This window comes from Falco rusticolus, chromosome 2 (assembly GCF_015220075.1).
Source record: "Falco rusticolus isolate bFalRus1 chromosome 2, bFalRus1.pri, whole genome shotgun sequence".
Classification (NCBI taxonomy): Eukaryota; Metazoa; Chordata; class Aves; order Falconiformes; family Falconidae; genus Falco; species Falco rusticolus.
In genome coordinates, this window is record NC_051188.1 from 935,331 (window position 1) to 960,612 (window position 25,282).

Genomic DNA, 25,282 nt, shown 5'->3' on the forward strand with positions numbered 1-25,282 from the left:
AATTTATGCTGCAGTCTCTTGTCTTTGTATGAGGAACATCTTTCGATTAGCCCGCTCTGCTTTGCCCAATGCAGGTATCCTTAGAGCTTGCAGGCGACAACAAAGACTTCACCCGCACCGCTGCCAGGTCAGCTGTGGCTCTGCAGCGAGTCCCAGTTCAAGCTGTAAGAAGTCCCCGGCTGGAATTCCAGGAGCCCAACAGGAAGGACGTAAATGCAGAAAGCCCTCACTGCTTGAATCTTCACAACTACAAGGAGGCACAGAAGACAGGAGCAGCCAGTGTGAATATCGTGCAGCCACCGCGGGCTGTACCAACCCCTGTAGCCCGTAACCTGATGACGCAAATAACGGCATCTGAAGAAGATGGGTTATTACTGCATGTGCTGTTGATGGTGCCTGATGGAAAGGATTTTGTTGCTGAAGACAGTGGGCTCCACAGTTCTTGTAACGTGTATTTAAACTGCAAGCTGCTCAGCACTGAGGAGGCGACACGATCTGCTGTCATATGGGGCACAACACAGCCTGCCTTTAATTTTTCTCAGGCAAGTCACATGTCTTCCATTTAACCCTGATTGAAATGAGCTATTCCACACTGACAAACATCATTCAAAGATAAGTTACTTTTATATATGTAGGAGCTTCTCTACTTGGCTCTGTCCAGTATATTAGAAGTATTTTCAGTATTGTTTTGGCTGGATTGCACAGTTTGAAATGCAGTTCTTTTTTTTTTTTTTTTTTTCTCAACTAATATAGCAGCTCAGAAGTGTGGGTTACTGTCCTAGTATGGGCCAGAGCCTTCCCCCAGCAAACAGCAAAATTTCAGGCATTTAATAGTGTTACAAGTTTGTAATTTTTTACTGGACATTTTTCGTTGGGAATGTCAGGATGCTCAAATGCATTTGGTTTACTTTTAACAATAGCTAGTGATTTGTGAGACTTCCTAGTCTTCAGCTGAAAGAGTGAATTGTAAAAACATAGCAGAAGACATCTGAAAGTTGTCTGAAATGATTTATCTGTTTAGTAACCACACATTTAAAGATAAAAGCAATGTTTCTTAAGGTAGCATATGATCTTACGTTAAAATTTACCTAAAATACATTAATTTTCCTGGCTAGCTCTTTGCCAAACCTGCCGGTTTTCTGGAACTTGTTAGGCAGGTATGCATTTCATCTTTAATTTCCATTTCTAAAGAGCACAATTCTGTAAACTGGAACGATGTGGTGTTACTGGAATGCTCTATCCTTAGCAAATAGTTTCCAGTGTATTCTAAATCTGCATTAAACTCTTTCAGGTGATGCCTTTTTCATTGACTTCCAAACACCTGGAGCGGCTGAAGAACAATGTCATGATTATTGAAGCATGGAACAAGATGGGAAGCCCTGGCTGTGACAGATTGCTAGGATTAGTTAAACTTCCTTTGCATCAGTTTTACATCTCATTCAAGTAAATATCGTTGTTCCATATTTTATGGGGTTGGGAAATATCCTAACTGATGCTCAGGGAAAGACGTGAGGGATGGTGTCTGGGATTTGTGTGGGAGGGTTCTTAATTATACTTGACAGCAGAAGGCATTTTTTGTCCTGCCAGCTTTCTCTGGCAGTTTGCTACACTGAGCAGTATCTGGGTAAGTTACACTGTCCTTATACAGAAATACAAGTGGACTGTAAGAAATAAAGACACCATGCTGCATCGGGTTTGGAGCCAGTTTTAAGTTGTGGTTCCATGAAGGAGTAAAACTGTAAGAGACCGAAGTAACTGTAGAGGAAGATTGAGTGTGGCTTTCCATTGGTGATTTTCCAAGACTGTGACTGGTGGAATGATTTTGTTCCTGATCATGCTCTGCATAGATCCCATTGCTAGAGATGTTGTCAGTTTGCACAGCACAGGACACTGCTTGCAGTACTGAAAAGATCTCTTAAATACTTCATGCTTTAGTTGTTGTCTTAGTTGATGGGTCTCTCCAGAGCTCTTTGATCTTTTTGTTGAATGTTTTGGCTTCTAGTGCAGTCAAGTAATATACCTGCTTAAAACAATTAAAAAAAAAAATGGGAATACTGGACCAGAGAGATTCTTTCTAATGTAGAGGATTAATTGCTTTTATTTTGGTCAGACTAGTGATAGGTGGAAATCAGATGGTGCTGGAACTGACTGGGCACTACTTCGTTAATTATTAGCATGTCATTTGTATAACTTCTTTCAGTAATCCGCTGTAGTTCGCTTGTGTATACCTTCAGTGTATTATTAGATGGTTTTACATTTCTCTGGGAGACTGTCCCTGTTCCTTCTTTTCTTCCTGCCCAAGTCCTTCCCCAAAGACATGTAACTGCCTCATAGAAGTATAATATGGCTACAGTATATTAATAGGAATTTTGTTCCAGTTCATCACCTCGCTCACAGATCTCTAGACTGTCTTATAAGTAAGGGTACATTAGTTTTTGGAAAGCTGTACTTTGTCATTGCTGAAAATAGCCTTTTCCATTCAGCAGCTCATGGATCTGTGCTTTGTGAAGACTAATGTGGTTGAGCCAAATTTTGGAGGAATGGAGATAGATTGGTTTCTAACTGCATTGAAAGTCCCATCTAAAATGAGCTTTGTGTGATCATGTTCATATTGAGATGTCTCATTCTCATACCAGAGGTTTTTTATTTTCATCTGTTCCAGAGATCCAAAGATTTCCCGCCTGCTTCTTCAGGCTCAATATCCAGTGGTTGCTGTGGACAGCTATATGCCTGTGATAGATGTTTTTACTGGCAGTAGAAGTGGAAGCCTGAGGGTCATTCTGGCGATGGGGTCAGCTGATCAAATAGTGGCACTGCAAAGGCTAAAAAATGAAGAAGGAATGGTGCCTCCTGTCACACAGCGTCCTTCCCACTCGCTGGACCCTCCTCCTACAAAGCCTGTAACGGTATTGCTCAGTAAATCCTCACTCTTGTTGTTAGGGACATGTGAAAAGGATTTTACCAGTGGGTTCATTAACGGACCAGTGATCCCCGATCTCTTTTGATGCTGTAGCCGATTTTGTTATAAATGATCATACTCTACTGTCATGGTTTAACCCCAGCCAGCAGCTACGCCCTGCACAGCCGCTCACTCACTCTCCCCCAGTGGGATGGGGAGGGGGGGGGCGGGGAACGGAAGGGTAAAAGTGGGAAAACTCATAGATTAAGACAGTTTCATAAGTAAAGCAAAAGGTGCATGTACAAGCAAAGCAAAACAAGGAATTCATTCACCGCTTCCCATGGGCAGGCAGGGGCTCAGCCATCCCCAGGGCAGCAGGGCTCCATCACACATGGCAGCGACTTGGGAAATGAACACCGTAACTTTAAATGTTCCCCTCTTCCTCCTTCTTCCCCCAGCTTACATACTCAACCAGACATTCTGTGGTCTGGAATATCCCTTTGGCCAGTTCGGATCAGCTGTCGTGGCTGCATCCCCTCCCAGTTTCTTGTGCTCTTCCAGCCGTTTTGCTGACAGGGCCCAAGAAACTGAAAAGTCCTTGACTTGGTACTAATATTCCTTAGCAACAATTAAAAACATCAGTGTGTTATCAATGTTATTCTCAAACCAAATCCAAACCACATCACTGCACTAGCTACTAAGAAGAAAAAAAAATCTATCCCAGCTGAAACCAGGACATCTACACAGAATTATATTGTTTGTACTCTTTTCTTACTAGCTTTCTGTCACTGGCTTTGACTTTATTGCTCTTTGTATTGCTCTGTATACCCAGTGCTTCTATCTTCATTACAAGTTTGGTAAAAAAAACCCCAACATTACAGAAAATCTTAATTCTCGCAGCCATATTCTGTACCATACAGGTTTTGCCCCTACCACTGAGTTGTATATGTAGGAACTTCCTTGCTTTTTATGTGCTGTGTTTTTTGGCTTTTGCAGAAAAAAAAAAAGTGCTATCAGACTTTCAGTGTTGCTGTGAACTTTAGGAGGTAAATGGCAGATAATGGTTCTGCTCTCTGTCTCAGGCTTCTTAGAATCTTATGCTCCCAGTCCTTTTGTATGCTGTTTCCTGAAGAGTCATCCTTTTCATGTGGATTTCCTTTGTTTTATCAGCAGTTAGACCAAGAAGGGGAAGAACTGGTGGAGCACGTTTTTGAGATTTGTGTGGAGAGTGTGAAAGGACTCACTCCCTTACAGTCCACCGTCTGGGGAGAGGCTGACTGCTACGTACAGTACTGTTTCCCAGTTCAAGAGGCTGGTTGCGGTGCACTGCAAGGAACTGACTTGCATGAGGATGGTTAGTTTATTTTATAATCTGTCTTTATTTAGAGCATTGCTTTAATTAAATATTGTTTAGCAATGTTCTCTCTGCTTAAGTGAGAGGGTGCGTGTTCTTCTGAGCTTCCATGCAGCCAGTGCTTGCTTTCCCAACAAGATCTGCCTGCGACTTGTCATACTTGGGCTGCATCAGTACATTAAAGACCTGCTTTGACTGATGTAGGTGGCAAAGTTCCCAGCAAAAAAAGATACCTAGTTCTGAATCCCTTCACATGGTACCTTTTTGTTAAAGATCCTAGAGGGTTTTGCCAGCTTGCAAAGGTGCAAAAACAGATTCGCAGATTGTATACAGTTAATTTCAACAAAGGCTTTACGTACGGGAGCCTTTCAAGATGCTCTTTTTCATGCATACACCCAGAGAAGACTTGTCTGCTTTAGATCATTAGGATTATAAAGGAGTGTTTAAATAATTGCAATTGTAGAAAATTACTTAATGTTGATCTGGAGTCTTGTGCTTTGAATCACTAATACGTATTTCCTCTGAAAAAAGAGTCAGTAACATTGTACCATAGTAACTCCTGTAAACTGTGTCAGCTTCCAGCCACATTTAACAGTAGTTTTCAGCTGGTGGCTCACAGGTTAATGGGACTGTGTGAGTTGCTTGTAAAAGATTTGTGAAGTGAAACTCAGAAGAGCAAGCCTTCTGGCAGGAGAATGTCACTTACTGTCCATGGGTCCTGCCTCCTGAAGGACTGCAAATGAAAAAAGGTTGAAACCTCTGCATGCAGCCATTTTTAACCAACTCTGCTTGACTTGTAGGCATCAGATTAAAGCCATTTCGCACAGCAACCACTCTGTGTGTCCCCGATCCCGTCTTTAATGATGAGCATCATCATACTTTGTTGGTTCCTGCTGATGTCCCAGTCCAGAGGCTCCTGGTCAGTGCATATATGGCACCAGGAGAGGCTGGAGGAGGAATCCAGTTTGAAGTCTGGTGCAGGTACAGAATAACATTGTATTCTTTTTAGATGTCACAGCAATACAAATAGCGACACATCTGGTATTGAAAAATCTCTAGCTGTGGGATGGATATTTAATAATAAGTGGAAAAGTGTTGAGCTCATCAACATTGGTGATGAGTCTGCATTTAAGATTCCATTTAAGACATGCGAGCCCTTTTTTCCCTTCCAAAAGTGCTAATTACTTTTTTCTTGCTTAGAAGGTGTGTGCTCTTAGTTTGCTTTCTTCCACTTTGTTATCAGCGTAGTGATCTAAAAGCAGCGTTTAAATGCTTGGCACATCTAAATTTTACTTAATAGCACCCTGGCAGTATGATTTCATTGTTTTGGGGTTGGGTTTTCTCTCTAATGCAAGCCACCAATTACAGAAAAAATACTATAAAATGTTTGTAAGTTCAGTTGTGGGGTTTTTGGTGTTTGAAGCTAATTACTACTAGTGGAAGGCCATGAAGAGATCATGAAGACAGATGGCTTTAGGAAAGCATAATTATTATAATTGTTCATTCTGTAGTAAAACAAACCAAGCTAAAGTTCACAGTCACTTGAGAATTATTACATGCTGGATGTGTTTACATTAATGTTGGTAATGACCAGAGCAGTTGAACTGACCAGTTGTTAGTACCTGGCATTTCAAAAATGTGCTTTAGCTCAGATTTCTGAGGATAGTTATACTTGGTTTAATCTTGCCCTGACTGCTCACTGGTAGTGGCTGGTAAATTTCGGCTGGTTTGGGTGAAAGAAGCAAATTACGGAGCTGGAAGCCTTTTAAGAATTCTGTAAACATCCTCTTACCAGTTTGTAATATTTAAAGTGGAAAAAGCTTACTGACAGATCTTTGTAATTAGACAGGAGAGCAGATACTCACCGCAGGTTCCAAATCAGTGAGTTGTTGCTATGATGCTGTCAGCATCTTAAATTATTCCTATAGGTATATGGGGAAAAAGTAGAAACCAACAGGTGTAATATTCCAAGAAGTTGGGACTGCTCTTCAGGCAGTGCTGTACCCAAGGCTCAACGGTCAATTAATGTTCAGGATTTGTCCTAAAACGGAAAGGAAAACACAAGTCATAGCGCTACCACGTTGTTCAGTTACTGCTACTGAAAATACAGCGGATGCCTTTCTCCTGATCTACCCGTTTTTCAGGAGATACAGTGCCAAAACTCGGCGTAGGATGAGTCTGAAACCAAGTAGAGCAGTTAAGAAATGGTCCATAGGGATTTGTTACACTCACAAACTGGTACCACAAATCTGTTCTGAAAGTATTGGCAGTATTTTTTATTAATGGAAAATGGAGTGGAGAATATTTGGTGCCAGATTCTTCTCTTGTTTGTCTTTGGGATGGCAGTTTTTAGCAGTTTCTGCTAGCTGACTTGGTAGGACTAGTGCAAAAGTATATTTGTATCATTTACTTCAGCACTTACTGGGCATTTTTTTCCTGTAGAAATTCATTTATTTGAGTTTATCTCTTAGCTATTGGGATACTAGTGTTTGAAGACGCACAAGTTAAAGTTGACTTACGTGCAGTCGTGAGAGAAATGGTGATCACTGTCGTCATCAAAACAGCATGACTGATGCCGCTGCTTTTTGCCTTACCAGGTATTATTACCCAAATGTCAGAGACCAGGTGGTTGCCAAAGGGACGTTGCCCTTGTCACGGCTGTGTGCCATGGCGACTATGCAGCATCGTGAAGAAATAGGGATTCAGACTTTTAACCTTCCCTTGGTCCCCCGGACTGATGGCTCAGGGGAATTTCAGCTGCGGGCTTCAGGTAAGGAAGGCTGGGGGTGTTCATGGTTGTGGGATAACACCCGGCGGGTGGGAGAGCAGCCTGGGGGCAGCAAGGCAGTGCTGGAGGGATGGAACACCAGCAAGGGGCTGTGGTTGGCCATCGGGGGGTGGGGGATGGGCATCCATGCAGACACCTGGCACATCGTGACACGCGACACATTGTGACACATTGTAAACATGAAATATGCAACAGATTGTAACATGTAACACGTAACATCGCCTACACAACAACAGGACCAGAGGGAATGGCCTCAAGCTGCGCCAGGGGCGGTTTAGATTGAGGATTAGGAAAAACATCTTCCCCAAAAGGATTGTCAAGCACTGGCACAGGCTGCCCAGGGAAGCGGTGGAGTTGCCATCCCTGGAGGTATTTAAAAGAGGTGTAGCTGTGGTGCTCAGGGCCATGGGTTAGTGGTGGCCTTGGCAGTGCCGGGTTAATGGTTGGACTCGATCTTAAAGGTCTTTTCCAACCTAAACAATTCTGTGATTCTCTGTGTAAAAATGAGAGCCTATGTATTTCCCTCCAAGGCAAAGAAAAATATGTACTTGTGTTGGCAACGGATATAAACCCTGAGTGGTTTTCATCTCAGCTTTCATTATCACCGTACCTAGTGAAGAATCAGCGATTAGACAGACGTGAGCAGCCCTCACACCCCTAACAAGTTTTATAAAGCTATTCCCATGTGTTTTGAACGGCTTAGTTGCCAAATGAGCCACCGTCTGTGGTTCCACTTCTCATGCAAAGCAAGGAATGGGAGACCCGAAGAAGGGCTGTTTATGGGGCGTAGCATGAGCAGAAACGTCTTTCTGTTCCCTTGTGGGTCTTTCAAGTCATATAAACATCGGCTCTGGGAAGGCCGCTGAGGAAATCTGAGGCAGCTTCTTGGAAAAAAGGCCATACAAAAAGCTGTGGCTGGAGAGGGAATTCAGTATGCCATGGTTATTTTGTACTAAGTTAGCTTCGTGCAGCAACAGAAAATCTGTCTTTTTTTGGAAAGTTTTGTCACTTGCAGTGCTATTAAAAAAAAAGGTGTTAAAATGCTGCAGTAGGATATTTTAAAACTACTATGATGAACGCACACCTGAGGGCACGGCTGGGTGAAACAGCCTCTCCTAATTTTACTATGCCCTAGATTTGCTGCTGAGAGGGAGCCATTGAGATCACCCGACCTGACTGCCAGGAGGTCAGGTTCTGAAAATTTCCTTCTGTGCCTCCTGTATAAAGCTGTAACTTCTGGCTGAAGTCTAGCATCTTGCATCTCAATGGATTACCTATAGAATTCTTCTTTTGCTTTTAGTAGACTACGTTTTGTATGAAAAGGTATAACAAAGCGTTGATTATGTTGGATGTAACTGTATAAAAAACTGAGCATTTCTATTCTTTCCTTTCTCTCTTTTAATCCAGGCTTGCTTGATGTGAGTGTGAGATACCAACGGTCTGTGAAACCAGCAGCAGGAATAATGGCTCAAGCTGTTTCTCTTTTGGTACACATACACAGAGCATCTGGTTTGCAAGCAGCAGCTAGGTAAAGCTGAGTTCAAAAAGGAAGATTTTTCTCTTAAAATAGCCTTATCTGGAGGCAGGCAGCAGGCTGAGCCATTAGATTAGAACAAACTGTCACTGGCCAACTTTCCATCTGCAGAGACCAAGATTCAAGCTGGGTTCTGATCAGAAGCGAACATAAGTTTATCAAGAGCACCAGTGGTTATTTTTGTCCCTTAAGCTGTAGTAGAGTGTGGTAGCATTCGTTCTGCAGAAGGATCGAGATTGTAAGGGCACATTTTTCTACATTTCCACATTTTGCTACACCAAAAGCTGTTATAAAAATTGGCTGATGTAAAATGGTATCTCTTTGGTCATTGGGTCTTGGTGTTGCTGATGCTATCTAAAAACTAGCTGAGATTTGTTTTCCGGTGTTTCACTGTGGAAACGCTGAGAAACTAGTAATTGAAACATACTCCTTTTCATCCGGAGGCTGCTCCTCTAAGTGCATGCTAGCACCTGAACTTATTCCTGAACAGTTCCAATATACGATTTTGAAGAATTAAGAAGGGGCTAGAAGAGAGGGAGTGAGTTCCATAAGAGAAGGATAGCTCCTGTCATTTGAGAGCAGTGCTCACTGGCCCTTTCTCAGTGTTGCTGAGCTCCTGATCCTGCTTCATTAAAGTAGACTCAGTAGGATAAGGATGGCTACTGTATGGTGCTTGGAGAAATTAAAATTGAATGGCCTCAGACTCCTCATCCTTCAGGTCTGTGGGCCTGAGTTATAGTAATACTTGGGTCTGTTTTACTTGTAAATAATTCCATCTGCTAATTTCACCTACTTTTGCTTGTCAGGGCTAGTCTGTAAAATTGATTTGGCTTGGCATTTTGCTTCCTTCTAGAGCAGGTTCTCTGGGAAGTTATGCTACAGCTTTTTCTGCAGTACGGGATATTTTTAAAGGTGCTGAGTACGTTCTCAACCACTTTGATCATGACAGTGATAAGAGCACAGCCACCAGTGAGGAACCTTGTGATAGTTACTCTCACCATTTCTTATCTGTTCCTCGTATGTCCAGATGGGAAAAAAAAATGGTGAAAAATAATATTCAGCCAGAACCCACATCGCTTTGACTTACAACATTCACTGGTTTGTCCTATTTTTCACCACAAAGGCTTGAAACCTTGATTTAATTGCGTTGGTTCCTAGATTCCTTGTGCGTCAGATTCATTGTCTTTCTTCCTTTCTTGTTACATGCTAAATGAAGAGCTGTGGGACAGAAGAACCCTTCGGTCCAGTACTGCGCAGGTGTGGGAGTTAATGTTTATGTCTCTGTGAACCTCTCCTTCCTACCTGAGGCAGAGAGACGCAGCACACGAGCTGTGGCTTGTACTTTCTGCCCCGAGTTCGAGCATCATGTAGAGTTTCCTTGTAACCTCATCATTCAGAAAAGTAGTGGAGAAGCCTCTAGTCTGGGGGAACTCTTGCAGTCTGCCAGTATCGTCTTCTCTGTCTACCATCGGAGCACCAGGTCAGGTAAGGAGGACAAGTGGGAACAATGACTGAATGCTGTCGCAAAATGATCCGTTCCCCTTATTTTTTTAGTTTAGAAGAGAGACTGTGCGTAGAATCATAAAATGCTTTGGGTTGGAAGTGACTTCCAAAGATGGTCCAGTCCAAATCCCTGCGATGAGCAGGGCCATCTTCCACCGGATCAGGTTGGTCAGAGCACCATCCAGCCTGACCCTGAATGTTTCCAGGGACTATTCTGTGCGGCTGATAAGATGTGCCATTGCTAATATCTAAACTGTCTTCAGAGAAGGCTTTGGGAGATACTGTTCCCCTTGTGCAAAGAGCTGAGGTTTTTTTTAGACTCCAGGTGATCGGTATCACCTCTTAAATGAAAAGATAATGCATAATAGTGCTTGACTCTTGGAGCATCCTGCCTTTGTGTAAAGTCACAGAAGTGTTTGGGCTGGAAGGGACCTTCAAGACCAGCCAGTCCCACCCCCCGCCAGGGGCAGGGCCCCCTCCCCCCAGCCCAGGCTGCTCCCAGCCCCGTCCAGCCTGGCCTTGAGCCCTGCCAGGGATGGGGCACCCACAGCTGCTCTGGGCAGCCTGGGCCAGCGCCTCGCCGCCCTCACGGGGAAGGGTTTCTTCCTCATGTCCAACCTAAATCTCCCCTCTCTCAGCTTCAAGCCATTCCCCCCTGTCCCACCACTCCCTGCCCTTGCCCAAAGCCCCTCCCCAGCTTTCCTGTCGGCCCCTCCAGGCACTGGGAGCTGCTCTAAGGTCTCCCCGCAGCCTTCTCCTCCCCAGGCTGCACAGCCCCAGCTCTCCCAGCCTGTCCCTGCAGCAGAGGGGCTCCAGCCCTCTGACCAGCTCCGTGGCCTCCGACAGGCCCGCTCCGACAGGTCTGTGTCCTTCTGATGCTGAGGACCCCCGATCTGGACGCAGCGCTGGGGAGGGGGGTCTCAGCAGAGAGGAGCAGAGGGGCAGAGCCCCCTCCCTCGAACGTGCTGGTCACCTGTATGTGCGTGCCTTATTGCCTCCACTTCATGAGAGGTAATGGAGATTCAGAAAAACGATAGCTTAAAATCCTCCAACAGTCCTGTGGCAGATAGGCAGTGTTGTTTTACAACATAACCACAGGAATTATTTTATAAACAAAATTTAGCTCAAGATGACATTGTTTTTAACACCTGGGGGAGGAAAGTCAGGAGAAAAGCTGTGCTGTTAGCATAACTAATGACCAGCTCCCCACTGGTTACTTGGTGTTCATCTGTGGAAATACTCCCTGAAAGATTCTCCTCATTCAGCGGTGGTAGAGTATGTACCCTGTCCGGAATGTGCACTGGCACTGCCTACAGACAGGTTTTTGTTCACATCCCTGTTTCTCATTGCTTTTGGCCTGATATATCCTGGACAATTTGTTTTGACTTTGGATCTTTTTTTTAGGGGTTAAAAATATTTTCAGTATGACGGCTGAGCTATTTGCTGTTGAGGCAATACATTTTTCTTTCAAAGGCGATACTGTCTCAATCACTTCTAAATCTTGTGTTCCAGTTTGGTGTATTTACAAAATTATTTCTTTTCCAGCCGCTGACAAATTGGCAGCTCGGACATCAAGAGACTGTCTTCTTGGGACAGTCACAATTCCAACCAGAGACCTGCTGAGAAGAAGATCAGGTAGTGCAGCAGTGTTACGCTGCTGACATTCTGTGTAAATGCTATTGTAATTTCTTAAAACAATTTTCATTCACATTTTGGGGGTTTTGTGGAATTTTTGTTTTTTAGACCAAAGTTCTTTCAGACACTGCACATGTCTTCATTAAAAATCCTGTATTAGAAATCTCATATAAAGGCTGTGGTTTGAAGATACGTTTTCAGGGTGTACGCTGTATGGTAGATGAATGAATATCCTGAAGCTATTATGAAGAAATTTAACTCCATCCCAGCTAAAACCAGCATACTTCTTTAGTATTTTATTCAGTGCTGTTTATTTTCTAGCTTAAGATGGAAAGTCCAAGAGCTGTAGTGCTCAGTGGAGGACCAACGATTGCTTTTGAGATCTCAAAGCTGGAAACAAAGGCTTAGATAAGTTAGAAAGCAGTAGGATTACCTTTTTCTTTAAACTAAACATAAAATACCTCCTCTAGCTAGTGTTAGTTTATGATGATGATGTCTTGTAATAATGATGTTTTCATTGTAGTCTTAGTTATTTCTGCTTTAGTTTCAGTAGAGTTCTCATTTTCTCCAACATGCAATTTTCATTTTGTGTTTAATGGGGAGAGATGAGCAAAGACATGAGAATGCCTGATTTTATAATTGGAGATTCATGGGATATAGTTTCATTGTAGAATGAGTATTGTTAATGAAATGGAAACTAAAATGCCTTTGGGATCAGAGCTACTGCCAAAGTTTTCTGAGGTGTAACAGTTTGCTGCTTTTAGAAATGATTTGACAAATTCCCCTTTCACAAGAAATAAACACTTCAAGTACTGGTCCTTGACTAATGACCAGAGAGCGGAAAATTCTTTATTGACATTTTTCAAAAGGTAAGACAAGGCTAATTATGATCTCTTCTCCTGAAGGTATTTCAGGCTGGTACCCAGTTACCCTATCTGAAGATTTAATGCCTTCACACTGCACAAACATCATGCAGACCATTGTGGGAGGGCTGGAACTTTCTGTTACCTTTGCTCATCAGGATGACCGAGAGCGTGTTTTGGAGGCGGCTAAGCTTTTAGGATGGAACGGTGAGGAGACCCATGAAGACAGTGTGGATGACAGCGACGAATGGGAGCAGAGTGACAGTCCAGTGACTGTGACCGTCTCAACCCCGAGAGTATGGCTGCCAGTCCACTGTGTGCTGCTTGCAGGCCAGACGCACCTACATGAAAGCACTTACTGCTACCTCAGGTATAAGCTATATAATCAGGAAGCCACGTGGACTTTGCTTAGGAGGCCAAAATTGAGTGGCGACGCAAAGGGTGTTACGGTGAACTTTAAGAAACCAAACAAGGTGACTCTCAGAAGGAGCCAAGGACTGCTTTGGTTCTTCAGAGAGGAGAAATTAGAAATCCAGGTGTGGTGGACATACGGTAAAGAAAATGATGTGGGAAGACCACTTGATACAGATCGCCTTATTGGATCTGCCTACGTTGACCTTGCAGCATTAGCAGAGAAGTCAAGGACAACACTAAGTGTTAGCGGTGAGTTCCAAAAGGGCATTGTCATATTTCATCCCTCTTTATTGATGTTTTAGTTTGCTTACCTCTCTAGTCACTTTAAGCAAAATGTTTACAGTTTTGTTTTGTCCAGGGTGCAGCACACTGTCAGCTCCCCCTTTCACTGAAGGTAAACAAGGTTAAAATGCTTGACTCTCTGAATTCAGAACTTAGCAAGTTTAAAGGGGTGAAAAACTGGGATAATGATCAGTAATAGGGAGAGCAGTTAGCGTATGTGGATTGCTGAAGAATGTTTCTTCAGCACTATGGATTGGGCACCGTTATAGAGTGAGAAGCAGTAAGAATGTCTGTCAAGGAGGCTGAATGCCTGCAGTCAAAGCAAATGACTAAGCACTGAGAAGGTCGTGGAAACTTCTGCTTTGTTAGGTTACTTAGGCTTCTGTCATCTACTTAGGCTTCTGTCATCCATCAGCCACCAGCTTGCAGGAAGATTTGTGGACAGGTCATTGGCTTTTCTTTTGAGTATGCTCAGGGAAGGGAGAAGGAAAAAGAGTTAAAATAAGTTTTTATGCTGTGTGTATGTTGTATTCTCAATGTATGTAAAATGATGCAGAGGCACTATTTCCAGGGCTCTCAGGCAGTTGATGTGCTTTAAGATAGTAGTCTGAGCTACCAGTGGGAAAATGAAGGTGTACCCAATTTGGGGAAGTGGTCATTGGTTTTAACCTTTACAAGCTGATATTTCAGGGTGATGCTTTGTATAGAAATTACACTGAAAATCCAGATTCATTGTGCTGGTCTGATATGAGATCTCTACTGTAATGAACTTGATCAGCTGTTTTCCAAGCTTCTAGTTTTTCTTTGGCTTGGTGAGCTGGTTGGTTGTGAATTCTCTTGCAGGGGTTTATCCATTGTTCAGATGCAATGCTGCAAACCTAGCAGGAGCTGCTGTACGGGTTCACATCGTCCTTTCTTCCACTTCTGCTGCTCTGTCCAGCAGACTTCACTGTGCTGAGGAATACAGCAACAGTGAAGATGAAGGTGCAGAGAACACCCCTGATCTGAGCCAACAAGTCTTTGAAAATCAGAGTCAGAAAGTGGATATCATAAGTTCAGAAGTCACCAATGGCAAACCACAAGAGGACAACATGGTATTTCTGGAAAATACGGTTGCTGTCAATATCCTTGTGGAAAGAGCAATGCATCTAAGTTTAAAAGGTAATACCCTCACCCCCTTTTTTTTTTCTTTCCTTCCCCCCCGCCCCCCCCCCCAGCATCTGTTCAGAACAGCAACTGCATTGAGAATTCAAAAACAAATCCTTAAACTTACTCTGGAACAGTGAATGGATGTGATGGGTTTTGAACTTGGCTTCAAAGTGTTGCAACCCCGAGAGCATTGCATTGTTGCATAACTACAGGGGAAGCATGAGGTTCAACTATTCAGCCTATCTCTATTAATAAAACCCAAAATATAAGTAATATAATGTTCACTGTTACCGATGACAGCTGAATTCTGAAGTTAAGCATTATCTGAATAACTTAACCCCAAGACACTCATATCTCAAAGACTCTTGCAAATTTGCATTTTTAGCATATAATCAATTTGTAAAGCTGGCTTACTCGTGCTATCTGGAGACTGCCAGACACAGCAGTGAGGAAGGGCAGTGTAAGGTCGGAGCAGTCTGAGCTCACCCAGGCTTGACACACTGCTTCCTGCTCTGTAGAGTGGGAATTACAGTTGGGTGCCTAATCACTATGCTGAGGCTCACCAAAGAATTGCTCTTTGCTTTGAAATTTATGCTAAGCATATTAAAATACTCCTTCCTAGCCAGTGATGTTTGGTTCTTGATGTGCAGCAATGTAACACGCGTGGTGAATTTGCAGGTTTTTGGAGCCTTTTGTTTTTTCCCTCGAGTTACAGTCTGTAAATGAATCTCTTGGTTAAAGATGAGTTAAACCCTTTAAAATACATCAGGTGCTCTGCCCTTCACCTTGGGCACCTCTAGTGCTGCATGGCTTGATTGCTTTGTGTTTGCTCAGCACTTGGAGTGATCCGATCTTGTTTGGGCCATTGCATGCTACCTAAATACAACTAGGAATAAGGAGCTGAGCCTAGGTGAGTTTATTGGAAATGTCTCTGTAATGATCAGCTGTTTCACAGTCCGTGTGATATGCCAGATATCACAGTGATAGGCTGGACAGGAACACTCAGCATTTTATGGTGTGATGACACAACTAAGAGTCAAACATAAGCCATGATTTAAGTGTAAGTAATTCTTCTACATACTGAGCCCCACAGATGGCTTTTTTATAATGATTCTATAATCTTCTGGAATTCATAGTGTTTGGAAACCTGATGCGGCGTTGTTAATGCAAAATTTTTGCTGGGATAAGGGAGAATTCTTTTGATGATGTACGCTATTGCAGTGTTTCCATCTTCAAACAACTTACCATTTTAGGGGATTCTTAGAAGTAACTAAACTGAGAAGCAACTCGTACACTGAAACAAATGCTATATAAGCTGGTTTTGAGAAGAATTTTCATTCTTCATTGCAACAATTTCATTATCGTGTTACAGATAAAAAGGCTGGAACACTTTTCCAGTCCGTATGTTATGGATGATAAACTTCCTGCAAGTTTGGAAGACTTACTTAAGAGATACAATTTTCAGAAGCTGAGTAAAGATGCAAAATGTTTCACCAAGCCTTTTCATATTTCTCACGGTCTAAAGTCAATTTTCCTGTTTTCTTCATCGTCCAAATAATATGAAGAAAAGAAATAGCTTGAATTTCATAACATTGAAAAGGCATGAAATTAATTCTATAAAAATGAAGTTCTACAAAATGCAGTAGTTCAGGCCAACAGGTCTCTTCTCTAACTTAACTCTGATTTGAGCACTGTTTTGAACAATATTAGAACAGGATTTTCCATGCGTCTTTTAGGGGCTGAAGTCACTTTAATCTGCAGTTGCTAACCTCATCCTGGCGTGCTTTTCATCTTTTTCTGTACAGTTCTTACATCCCCGTGGAGTAGACGTCTTCATTCTTTTTTCTCTGTGTTGGTCTTTTTTTAAAATCAAGCTTCACCACTAGCACACAGCTGCTGGATTGGCAGGCACAGAGCCTATGATTCTCTCCCCACAGAGCCGCTACAAAAGAGAAGCGTGGGGTGCAAGCTTCTCCATGGACCTGGCCGGGAGGTCGGTCTGTAGGTCTTCCCTTTATAAAAGGAAGATCATCCCTAGCAAAAGGGAAGGAGTTTCCCTTCCCACTCCTGGCTTCTCTGCCAGGGTGCTCCTTACAGAGGCTTCTGTGCTATGGACAACTGTCCTTTCAGAATAATATAAACAGCATCTTTCGAGAAACCCTGCAGCCACATGGCAGCTTCTGTTTTACCACCCGCTTCCTGAACTGTCAGATCACACACCTCAGTTCCTCCTCTCACCTCATCCTTCAAATAATGCTTTTATAAAGCAGAAGAAAACTAATATTTTTAAGTGTAAATTCTTTGCAGAATTCAGGCATTGGGAGTTGCTAGGCTAAATCAGGCTCTATAAGACTCCTTTGATTATGGCTGAGCTTTCTTATTAGAGCCAACAATTCTATTACAGGCTTTTCTTTTCCTAGAAGAAAAGCAAGCTAACACTTGAGAAATGCTGATTTTGCCTTCGGCTGCAAAGACTGATTTTAGGTCTGCCTTTACATGCAGGAGATGGAGAGCTAGTGTGGTGGGCTGACCCAGGCTGGACATGAGGTGCCCACCAAAGCTGCTCCATCGCCCCTCCTCAGCTGGGCAGGGGAGAGAAAATGCAGCAAAAGGCTCGTGGGTCGAGATGAGGACGGGGACATCGCTCAGCAATTACCATTGTGGGCAAAACAGACTCAACTTGGGGAAATTAATTTATTACCAACTGAATCAGAGCAGGATAATGAGAAATAAACCCAAATCTTCAAAACACCTCCCTCCTTCCCGGGCTCAACTTCACTCCCAACTTCTCTGCCTCCTCCCCGCCAGCAGCGCAGGGGGACGGGGAACGGGGGCTGCGCTCAGTCCATCACACGCTGTCTCTGCCGCTCCTTCCTCCTCAGGGGAAGGGTCCTCACACTCTTCCTCTCTCCAGCAGGGTCCCTCCCACGGGAGACAGTCCTCCACACACTGCCCCAGCGTGGGTCCCTCCGGTGTAGAATCCTCCCCAGGCTGCGGGTGGGGGTCTGCTCCCCTGGGGGCTCCAGCACGGGCTGGGGGCACAGCCTGCCTGGCCGGGGGCTCCATGGGCTGGGGGCACAGCCTGCCTGGCCGGGGGCTCCATGGGCTGGGGGCACAGCCTGCCTGGCCGGGGCTCCATGGGCTGGGGGCACAGCCTGCCTGGCCGGGGGCTCCAGCACGGGCTGGGGGCACAGCCTGCCTGGCCGGGGGCTCCAGCACGGGCTGGGGGCACAGCCTGCCTGGCCGGGGGCTCCAGCACGGGCTGGGGGCACAGCCTGCCTGGCCGGGGGCTCCAGCATGGGCTGGGGGCACAGCCTGCCTGGCCGGGGGCTCCAGCATGGGCTGGGGGCACAGCCTGCCTGGCCGGGGCTCCATGGGCTGGGGGCACAGCCTGCCTGGCCGGGGGCTCCATGGGCTGGGGGCACAGCCTGCCTGGCCGGGGGCTCCAGCACGGGCTGGGGGCACAGCCTGCCTGGCCGGGGCTCCATGGGCTGGGGGCACAGCCTGCCTGGCCGGGGGCTCCAGCACGGGCTGGGGGCACAGCCTGCCTGGCCGGGGGCTCCAGCACGGGCTGGGGGCACAGCCTGCCTGGCCGGGGGCTCCAGCACGGGCTGGGGGCACAGCCTGCCTGGCTGGGGGCACAGCCTGCCTGGCCGGGGGCTCCATGGGCTGGGGGCACAGCCTGCCTGGCCGGGGGCTCCATGGGCTGGGGGCACAGCCTGCCTGGCCGGGGGCTCCATGGGCTGGGGGCACAGCCTGCCTGGCCGGGGCTCCATGGGCTGGGGGCACAGCCTGCCTGGCCGGGGGCTCCAGCACGGGCTGGGGGCACAGCCTGCCTGGCCGGGGGCTCCATGGGCTGGGGGCACAGCCTGCCTGGCCGGGGGCTCCATGGGCTGGGGGCACAGCCTGCCTGGCCGGGGCTCCATGGGCTGGGGGCACAGCCTGCCTGGCCGGGGCTCCATGGGCTGGGGGCACAGCCTGCCTGGCCGGGGGCTCCAGCACGGGCTGGGGGCACAGCCTGCCTGGCCGGGGCTCCATGGGCTGGGGGCACAGCCTGCCTGGCCGGGGGCTCCAGCACGGGCTGGGGGCACAGCCTGCCTGGCCGGGGGCTCCAGCACGGGCTGCCAGGAATCTCTGCTCCGGCGCCTGGAGCCCCCCTGCCCCTCCTGCCCTGGGGGGGCTGCAGGGCTCTGCCTCTCACACAGTCTCACCCCTCTCTCCAGCTCAGTCGCTGTTCCCCTGGGTTCCCCCTCTCTGAAATCCTTTATCCCAGCGGCGCTGCCACCGGCGCTGCTGGGCCTGGCTTTGGCCAGCGGCGGGTCCGGCTGGGAGCTGGTGGCACTGGCTCCACTGGGCAGGGGGGCAGCTGCCGGCACCTTCTCACAGAAGCCACCCGCTACCAGAGCCTGGCCACACAAACCCAGTATAGCTAGTCTGGACAGGTCTTGCTCATTTCTGGAAGCTGAGCTCATGCTGAGCATGTCTGTGTTTGAGTTGTCTCAGCTACAGTCTTGCCAAACTGCAAAGAGTTTTGTGTGGCATGTTTTAACTGAAGTCATTGTGGATGCTGTAAAACAAATCTTGTTCTCCAGCAAATCCTCATGCTCGAGGCATAAATGAGCAGCAACTCAGTAAGCTACTATAAATCGGTCACATTTGGTCTTATTTTTACAGAGACTTAAGGAGAAAAGAGAATTATTTTTAGTTAAATCAGATTCATACTCATCAGTTTTGATCATTCTGGTCAGCAGAGTCTTGGAAATATCCAAAGCCGCAAGTTGAGTCTTTGAAAAGCAGAAAGGAGGAAACAGTTTTGTAATAACTGAATGACAGTTGTTTGTGAAGTCTGATCGTGTTTCCCCTTGGCTAGGGCCGTTTCTCCTAGCCGATTTTGCCAGCTACAAATTCACCATCTGAACAGCTCTGTAAGCAGTAAAATGCTGCTACAGCTTTACAAGCCATGATACGCTGCAGCAAATTGAACATGACTAAAGGGTCCAAACCTGGAGGAAGTGTCACATAGGGAGGGGAGGAGCCCCTTAAGCATCCCTTCTCTTTGGGCTGTAATTCAGTGCAGGTGATTGTATAATTTCTGCAGCTTTCATTCAACAATCTGTAATCCATAAAATCCAGTAGCATCTGGGGAACATCTAGCTCCATCGCTTGACCTTGCGCTTCTCTGATGATAAACTATCTGCCTCTGCTTGTAAACGTACCTAATCAAATCAGAGTAGTCAATTCATTATCTGCTTTCTCACAAACCTTTTCCCAGGTTATTTCAGGATGAATGAGGGAGAAAATGCTTATGGTTCTAGCCCTGAACTATGTTTATGCAGGGATTCTTGTAAAGGTTTCACTGGTGCATTGCAGAGTGAGTGCCATCCTAGTTGCTTAGCTTGGCAATCACAAAGTTGTAGTTTGTGCGTGGATTAAAATTGTTATTTCTGAAGCTACTTAAGAACGACTTCAGCGAAGCCTACCTGCTGCCCCATGTATAGGTCTCTGGACGAGGACGTGAAGACAATTGATTTTTCCCTCCCTAACTCTGATACAAATTTTGATGTTTTGGTCAAAATGTTAAGGTATCAGAACTAGACTTTCTTCTCTCAAATTTTCTGCATGCACTTAAAGTAGTAGTAGTGACTGGTATCTTACCCTCCACGCGCTCAATCCCTGCTCAAAGTATGTACCACGGGAAAACGCAGGGGACTATGACAATTGATTTATAACACAAACTCTCACGTCTGCAGTGGGTATGAAGGGCAATGGGAAAAATGGGGCAGGAAGATAGCAAAAATTTGAAATAAAATTGTATATGCTGCTTTTTTCTCTGTATTTAAAGCTTTGTAAGATGAGGTTCTTCCTTGCAGGGATGTTCAGTTTCTCTATTTCACTCTTTTTGAGATGAACTAATAGAGGATATAAAAAAGTTTCTTAATCCTTGAGTATCGTCGATACCGGGTGATATTTTCATATTCTGTCCACACAAGCGAACTTCATCTCAATAATCCAGCTGTTAAGCCAGATTGCCTTTTGTAACACTATGTTTGGTGTTTTCTGTGTTTGCAGCTAGGATTGCCAAACTGCGACCCAGCAGGGAGGGCCCGAGCACTGGAATAGGGTCCTAGGGACCTGGGGTTTATTCCCAGCTTTGCCTCTGACTTCTCGGATGATCTTGGGCAAATAGTTTTTCCATTTCTCCCTCGAATATTTCAGTTTCTGCTCTGTAAAAGGTTAATGTAATATTTGCTCCCATTGTAAATATACAGTATTTTCAGCTCCAGCAATGAAAAGGAGTATTTCCTACATGGTGGATTTCTTCATAATTATCTGGTTTTAGTTGCTGAACTGCCTTTAGATTATTATTTTTTTTTAATTATTAACAAAATAATTCTGTATAATTTTAGGGAGTCCTTTGACAGAACGTGAAGTAACGGCACCCAGTAGCTATGTATCGTTTGCTGTTGCTGGTGTAGATGCTCCAATAACCACTTCGGTAATAGAAAATACAGACTCACCGGTCTGGGACTTTCAGCAACAAGCGAGGTGAGTGATGCCAGCTCGCTCAGACACACCTTGGATCTGACAGCCAGGCTAGGACATATCTAGTTAGGAGTGTCTTTCTACTTACTGGCCCTGTACCCTCAGCTAAAAAAGCTTTTTCCATGTTTTACGATCACCGCACGTTCGTATCGGGCACAGCGTTGTTTGAGGAGGCTTGGTCTTAAAGCTGACATGAGGAAGGGCAGTCTGACGTGCATGGGACCTTGACTGCGTGGTATTTTGGCTTAAGACTTTGAGTGAGTCAGTCCTATTTCCACTCATCTGTAGTTTCCCCATCTAGAGGAAGGGACTGCTAATTGCTAAAGGATTCTTGGGAAGGTTAAGTAAGACTTGCTCCAATGTATTGGCTTTTTCTGTGTGTTTTACTCTGTTTCATGCTTAGAAATTATGCCCTGGTTCAGGACCAGAGGTGTAAGTTTGGGAATTTGTAATATGAAGATTAAGCCACTGAAAGACTCTGATAGCTGCAGTTTAAAAGTTATGTTTCAGAAGTTCCTTATGCTCAGAGTCATGTCTGAATTGCTTCAAGCAACTTAAAGCTGTCCTACCTGTGACACTTCAGTTTTCAGGGTTATTTTCTTTTGGTTTTTTCCAGAAATCAACTTCAGACATTGCAGCTTTCACCCATAACCCCCGTGCTTTGCTGTCACAGTATTACTGAGTCATGAGATAAACTGTATTTCCATTTCTTCATGCCTTTATTGCCCTATCTTTTAAATTTACAGCAAGAGTGAGGAGAGGGAAATATTTCTTGAATAAGCAAAATCCTGAACCATATAAATATAGTTATGCTTTTGAAGGCTCAGTAATTTCAGGGTTTGTTGTGTTTCTCCCCCCCATCAGTCCAGGAAAAAAACTGGTTTGTCTGGATAGATACAATTACATGGAAACTTCAGAAGCATTTTACTGTACTTGCTCTTTCTTCTATTTCACATAAAATCTTACAATTTTTGTTCCTAACAGATTATCCAAAGAGCTTCTGCTGGATCCACAGCAAACCTTGGTCTTCAAAGTGTGGCACAAAGCAGGTAAAGTTTGTAGTGCAGTATTGAAAGGAGTGTCTTTTCTGCATCCCTTTCCTTGGGTGACTTGTATTTAATGCAAGTAAAGTAAATTCTGTTAAGTAAATTGGAGAGTAGAGTTGTAATGACATTTTTTTACCTTGTGCTAGAAAAATGCTCAAGACCCATTGATTTCCTGCCTTTAGCATCCTCCTTTTCCTCATTAATCATCTGGCAAGGTTTGGTTCATTTGTATTCTTTCCATTTTTAATTTGACAGTATTTTAGAGGCTGGATTTTCCTAGTGAAGGAAATGCTTTACTGTGCCTTTCATATGCTGTTTGTTGTCCCTGCAATGGGTTGAAGTGTGGCCAGCCAGTTGTAATCAAATATATTTATAGTGGCATGGATATATTTTTAAAATTGCTCCTCGGCATTCACGGGGGGAAAACCGAAGGCCTTGGGTTTCAAACCTAACATCATAAAAGCTTTTTGTAAGCATTTTTGCTAAACTTGATGTTTATCGTTAAATGAAAAAAGATGCTGTTAGTAGTTCAAACTGGTGTTTGCTTGTTTTGTTGCTAGCTCAGATCCTCCAATATTTAACTGGTATCAAGCAAGCACAAAAATCCATGTTTCTTACTGGGAAGACAGCCCTACTTCTTCAAACTGTTAGGAGATAATCTTCAAAAACTGGGGTTTTTTCTTTCTTTTTACATATTAAAGTCCAGGTTTCTGATTCTTGCTTCAAAAATAAACTTCCTCTGTAACTCAGCCTTTCTCTGTATTATAAAAAGTACTGTGCGTACACAGGGATTCTCCTGCCAGTCCCTCTCCCTGCCCTGGTCTTTCATTGTCTCTGCATGAACATTTTTAACTGAATGTAACTGCTAAGGTAATCCAGATAATACCCTTTTCTTGGGTAGGATTGTTTGTTCTGTACTTCAGATGAATTTGCAAGACAGAAAAGACAAAAATGTTGCCCAAAAATGCAACAGTGTAATGACAAATCAGCATTTTTGGACAGTCTTGGCAAAGTGAATAGGGAGGTAGCATGAATTTCTGAAGTGTAAATGCAATTCTGGAGGTGGAATACATTTGCTGAGGTCCCTAGATTGGCCTCTAGGTTCATTTTTTCCAAGTCTTTGATTATCTTGTATTTCTAGTCCATTTTCAAGCTGAGTATTTTTCCGTTTGTTACAACCCTTGTTTAACTAGTTCTGATTCAATATCACGTCGGGTATGTAACGTCGTGATCTTTCTTAAACCTGCAGCATGGCCCTCACCCCGCTGTGAATTCCTACCAAGGCAGGTGCTCAGGTTAGCAGCAGCTGCAACAGGGACAGCTATTTTGGCAAATCCATTGGGAGGAAGCTGGTTTAATTGCTTGAAAGAGTTTTTCCTGCTTCTCAGTCAGGCATTGTAGGTCTCTTCGTTTGAAGCATGTTAGCAACCAAAATCTAAGTCTCGTTTCTGTGGTCTTCAACTCTGTTTTTTATTTCCTCCGCATTTACGTTCCGCTCTTTACTTGCTTTTTATCTCATGAGAGCTGTCAGCTTTGAAACTGTTTTTTCGGTTTTGTAAGATGTCTTTCTCTGTAAAGTCTAGACATATTTCAAGGGCTGAGTGACTGACTGATTTTTAGCACTCCTGAAAATGTTTTGTTTACAGTGCAGTTTAAATTAATATGTGCTTTATATTCTTCTTCCCCAGAGACTGAGCGGGTGATAGGATTTGCATCAGTGGACCTTTCTCCTCTTCTTTCTGGCTTCCAGCTCGTGTGTGGGTGGTACAATATTACGGACTTCAGTGGACAGTGCCGAGGGCAGATCAAAGTAGCAGTTTCTCCTCTTCAAAACGTAAATTATCTTAAAGGAGAAAGGCAGGCAAGGATCCGGGCCCAGCCACCAAGTCCCTCAGTATGTACTTCGGTTTCTGCCCTGCACATACCTGATTAGATTCCTGATAATCAGCACTGACTCTGTGGGGTTTTGAAGGAATGAGCAAACATAGCAAATTCACAGTACTGGAATGTGTAAAGTCTGTGTAAATGTATCAGAAACACTTAATTCCTTGTTTAAAAATTCTGCTGTATGTTTCGATGGCACCTGCAGGCCAACACTAGTCACAGCACTCATTCAAACCTAGATCACGAACATCTGCAGTGGCTTCACTCTGTTGTTCCTTCGTGGATGTTTGGGGGTGTTTATTGTTAGGAGAATATTCTGGGGTTTTGGATGTCTGGGAGCCTGTCTGTTTGCTGCTTTGGCAGATGATGCCCGAAAGCATACAGTAAATTCAGCCTTTCATTAGTTAGGAAATGTCTAATTTGGCAGAAACTTGTTTTTCTGGAAATTTTTCCATTTCTCATGGCTTTTTTTTTTTGATTCTGTAGACTTTCCAGTTACGCTGGGGTGTGATATACCCATGTAAGGGAGCCCCTGTACCCTGTTTTCCATCAGTTTGTTCTGTGGTAGTGTAGGGGGGAATAAACAAATGATACTGAAATAAGAGTGTTGTGAAATGATACTTTGGCTCAGTGCTGGAAAATCCTTTGAAAACTTAGAAAACTTAAGTTTTTTGTTTGTTAGCTCAGCAACATGCTACTTTGATTTCTCTGTTTTCTTGCTGTGGAAGACTCTTGGGTGGTGTTTCTCTTTATTCTAGGTGAAGGCTGGCTTTTCAGAGTTTCCCAGTAATGCTACAAGCTTTTCCAAGCTGATGTCGAATACCTTGTCAAAGGAAGTCAGCATTCCTACTCAAGAGCTGTAAGTCTGCTGGCTATCAATCATTTTTATTATATTCAGGGCTCAGAAATCTACTTAGCTGAAGCCTATTGACTCTACTGAGAAAATATCAAACCCTGTCAAATGTCTTTCCCTGGGTTTGGGCTTAAACATTATACTAAATTCCCTTTACCAGTGACAAGGTGGCCCAGGAGACAGCAATCTTGAGATGGGCTCCTTTCTACAGAAACCAGATGTGTTTTTTCATCTCACTAATATTTCCTGATTTGTTTCATTTCCCTTCTACGTTAGGATTTACCCTATGCCATTGCTTGAACTGGCAGGTGCTTCTTCCAGGCCTTTGTAAGAATAAGGGTCGCATTTGTATTGGGTTTGATTTTTGATAAGGCTGATAAGTGTAAGTTAGACTAGAGTATTACTGCTGTATCCCTTTCCTTTTGCCCTAACTCTTGTCCACAGCTGGTGAATGACAGCTGGTGACATGCTGTAGTATTGCATGCTCCAGGACTAGGACCATCAGATATCCTGCCGTAACTCCTGCTTTCTGTCT

The 25,282-nt window shown here is 44.5% G+C and overlaps 1 protein-coding gene across 6 annotated transcripts in view; it reads left to right on the forward strand.

Moving 5' to 3' along the window:
* The window catches only part of C2CD3 (C2 domain containing 3 centriole elongation regulator), a 53,353-nt gene that overhangs the window by 14,410 nt on the left and 13,661 nt on the right, over positions 1–25,282 (forward strand). For 5 of the 6 annotated variants that reach the window (XM_037376555.1, XM_037376558.1, XM_037376556.1 and 2 more), the window contains exons 14-28: positions 75–542; positions 1,292–1,443; positions 2,663–2,906; positions 4,070–4,253; positions 5,054–5,234; positions 6,851–7,023; positions 8,449–8,569; positions 9,792–10,060; positions 11,624–11,713; positions 12,619–13,239; positions 14,116–14,433; positions 20,829–20,967; positions 21,949–22,013; positions 23,699–23,904; positions 24,653–24,753. In XM_037376555.1, the coding sequence (XP_037232452.1) occupies positions 75–542; positions 1,292–1,443; positions 2,663–2,906; positions 4,070–4,253; positions 5,054–5,234; positions 6,851–7,023; positions 8,449–8,569; positions 9,792–10,060; positions 11,624–11,713; positions 12,619–13,239; positions 14,116–14,433; positions 20,829–20,967; positions 21,949–22,013; positions 23,699–23,904; positions 24,653–24,753 (3,332 nt within the window). The remainder of the gene's footprint in view (positions 1–74; positions 543–1,291; positions 1,444–2,662; positions 2,907–4,069; positions 4,254–5,053; positions 5,235–6,850; positions 7,024–8,448; positions 8,570–9,791; positions 10,061–11,623; positions 11,714–12,618; positions 13,240–14,115; positions 14,434–20,828; positions 20,968–21,948; positions 22,014–23,698; positions 23,905–24,652; positions 24,754–25,282) is intronic. The other variant, XM_037376557.1, reaches the window with a different exon arrangement.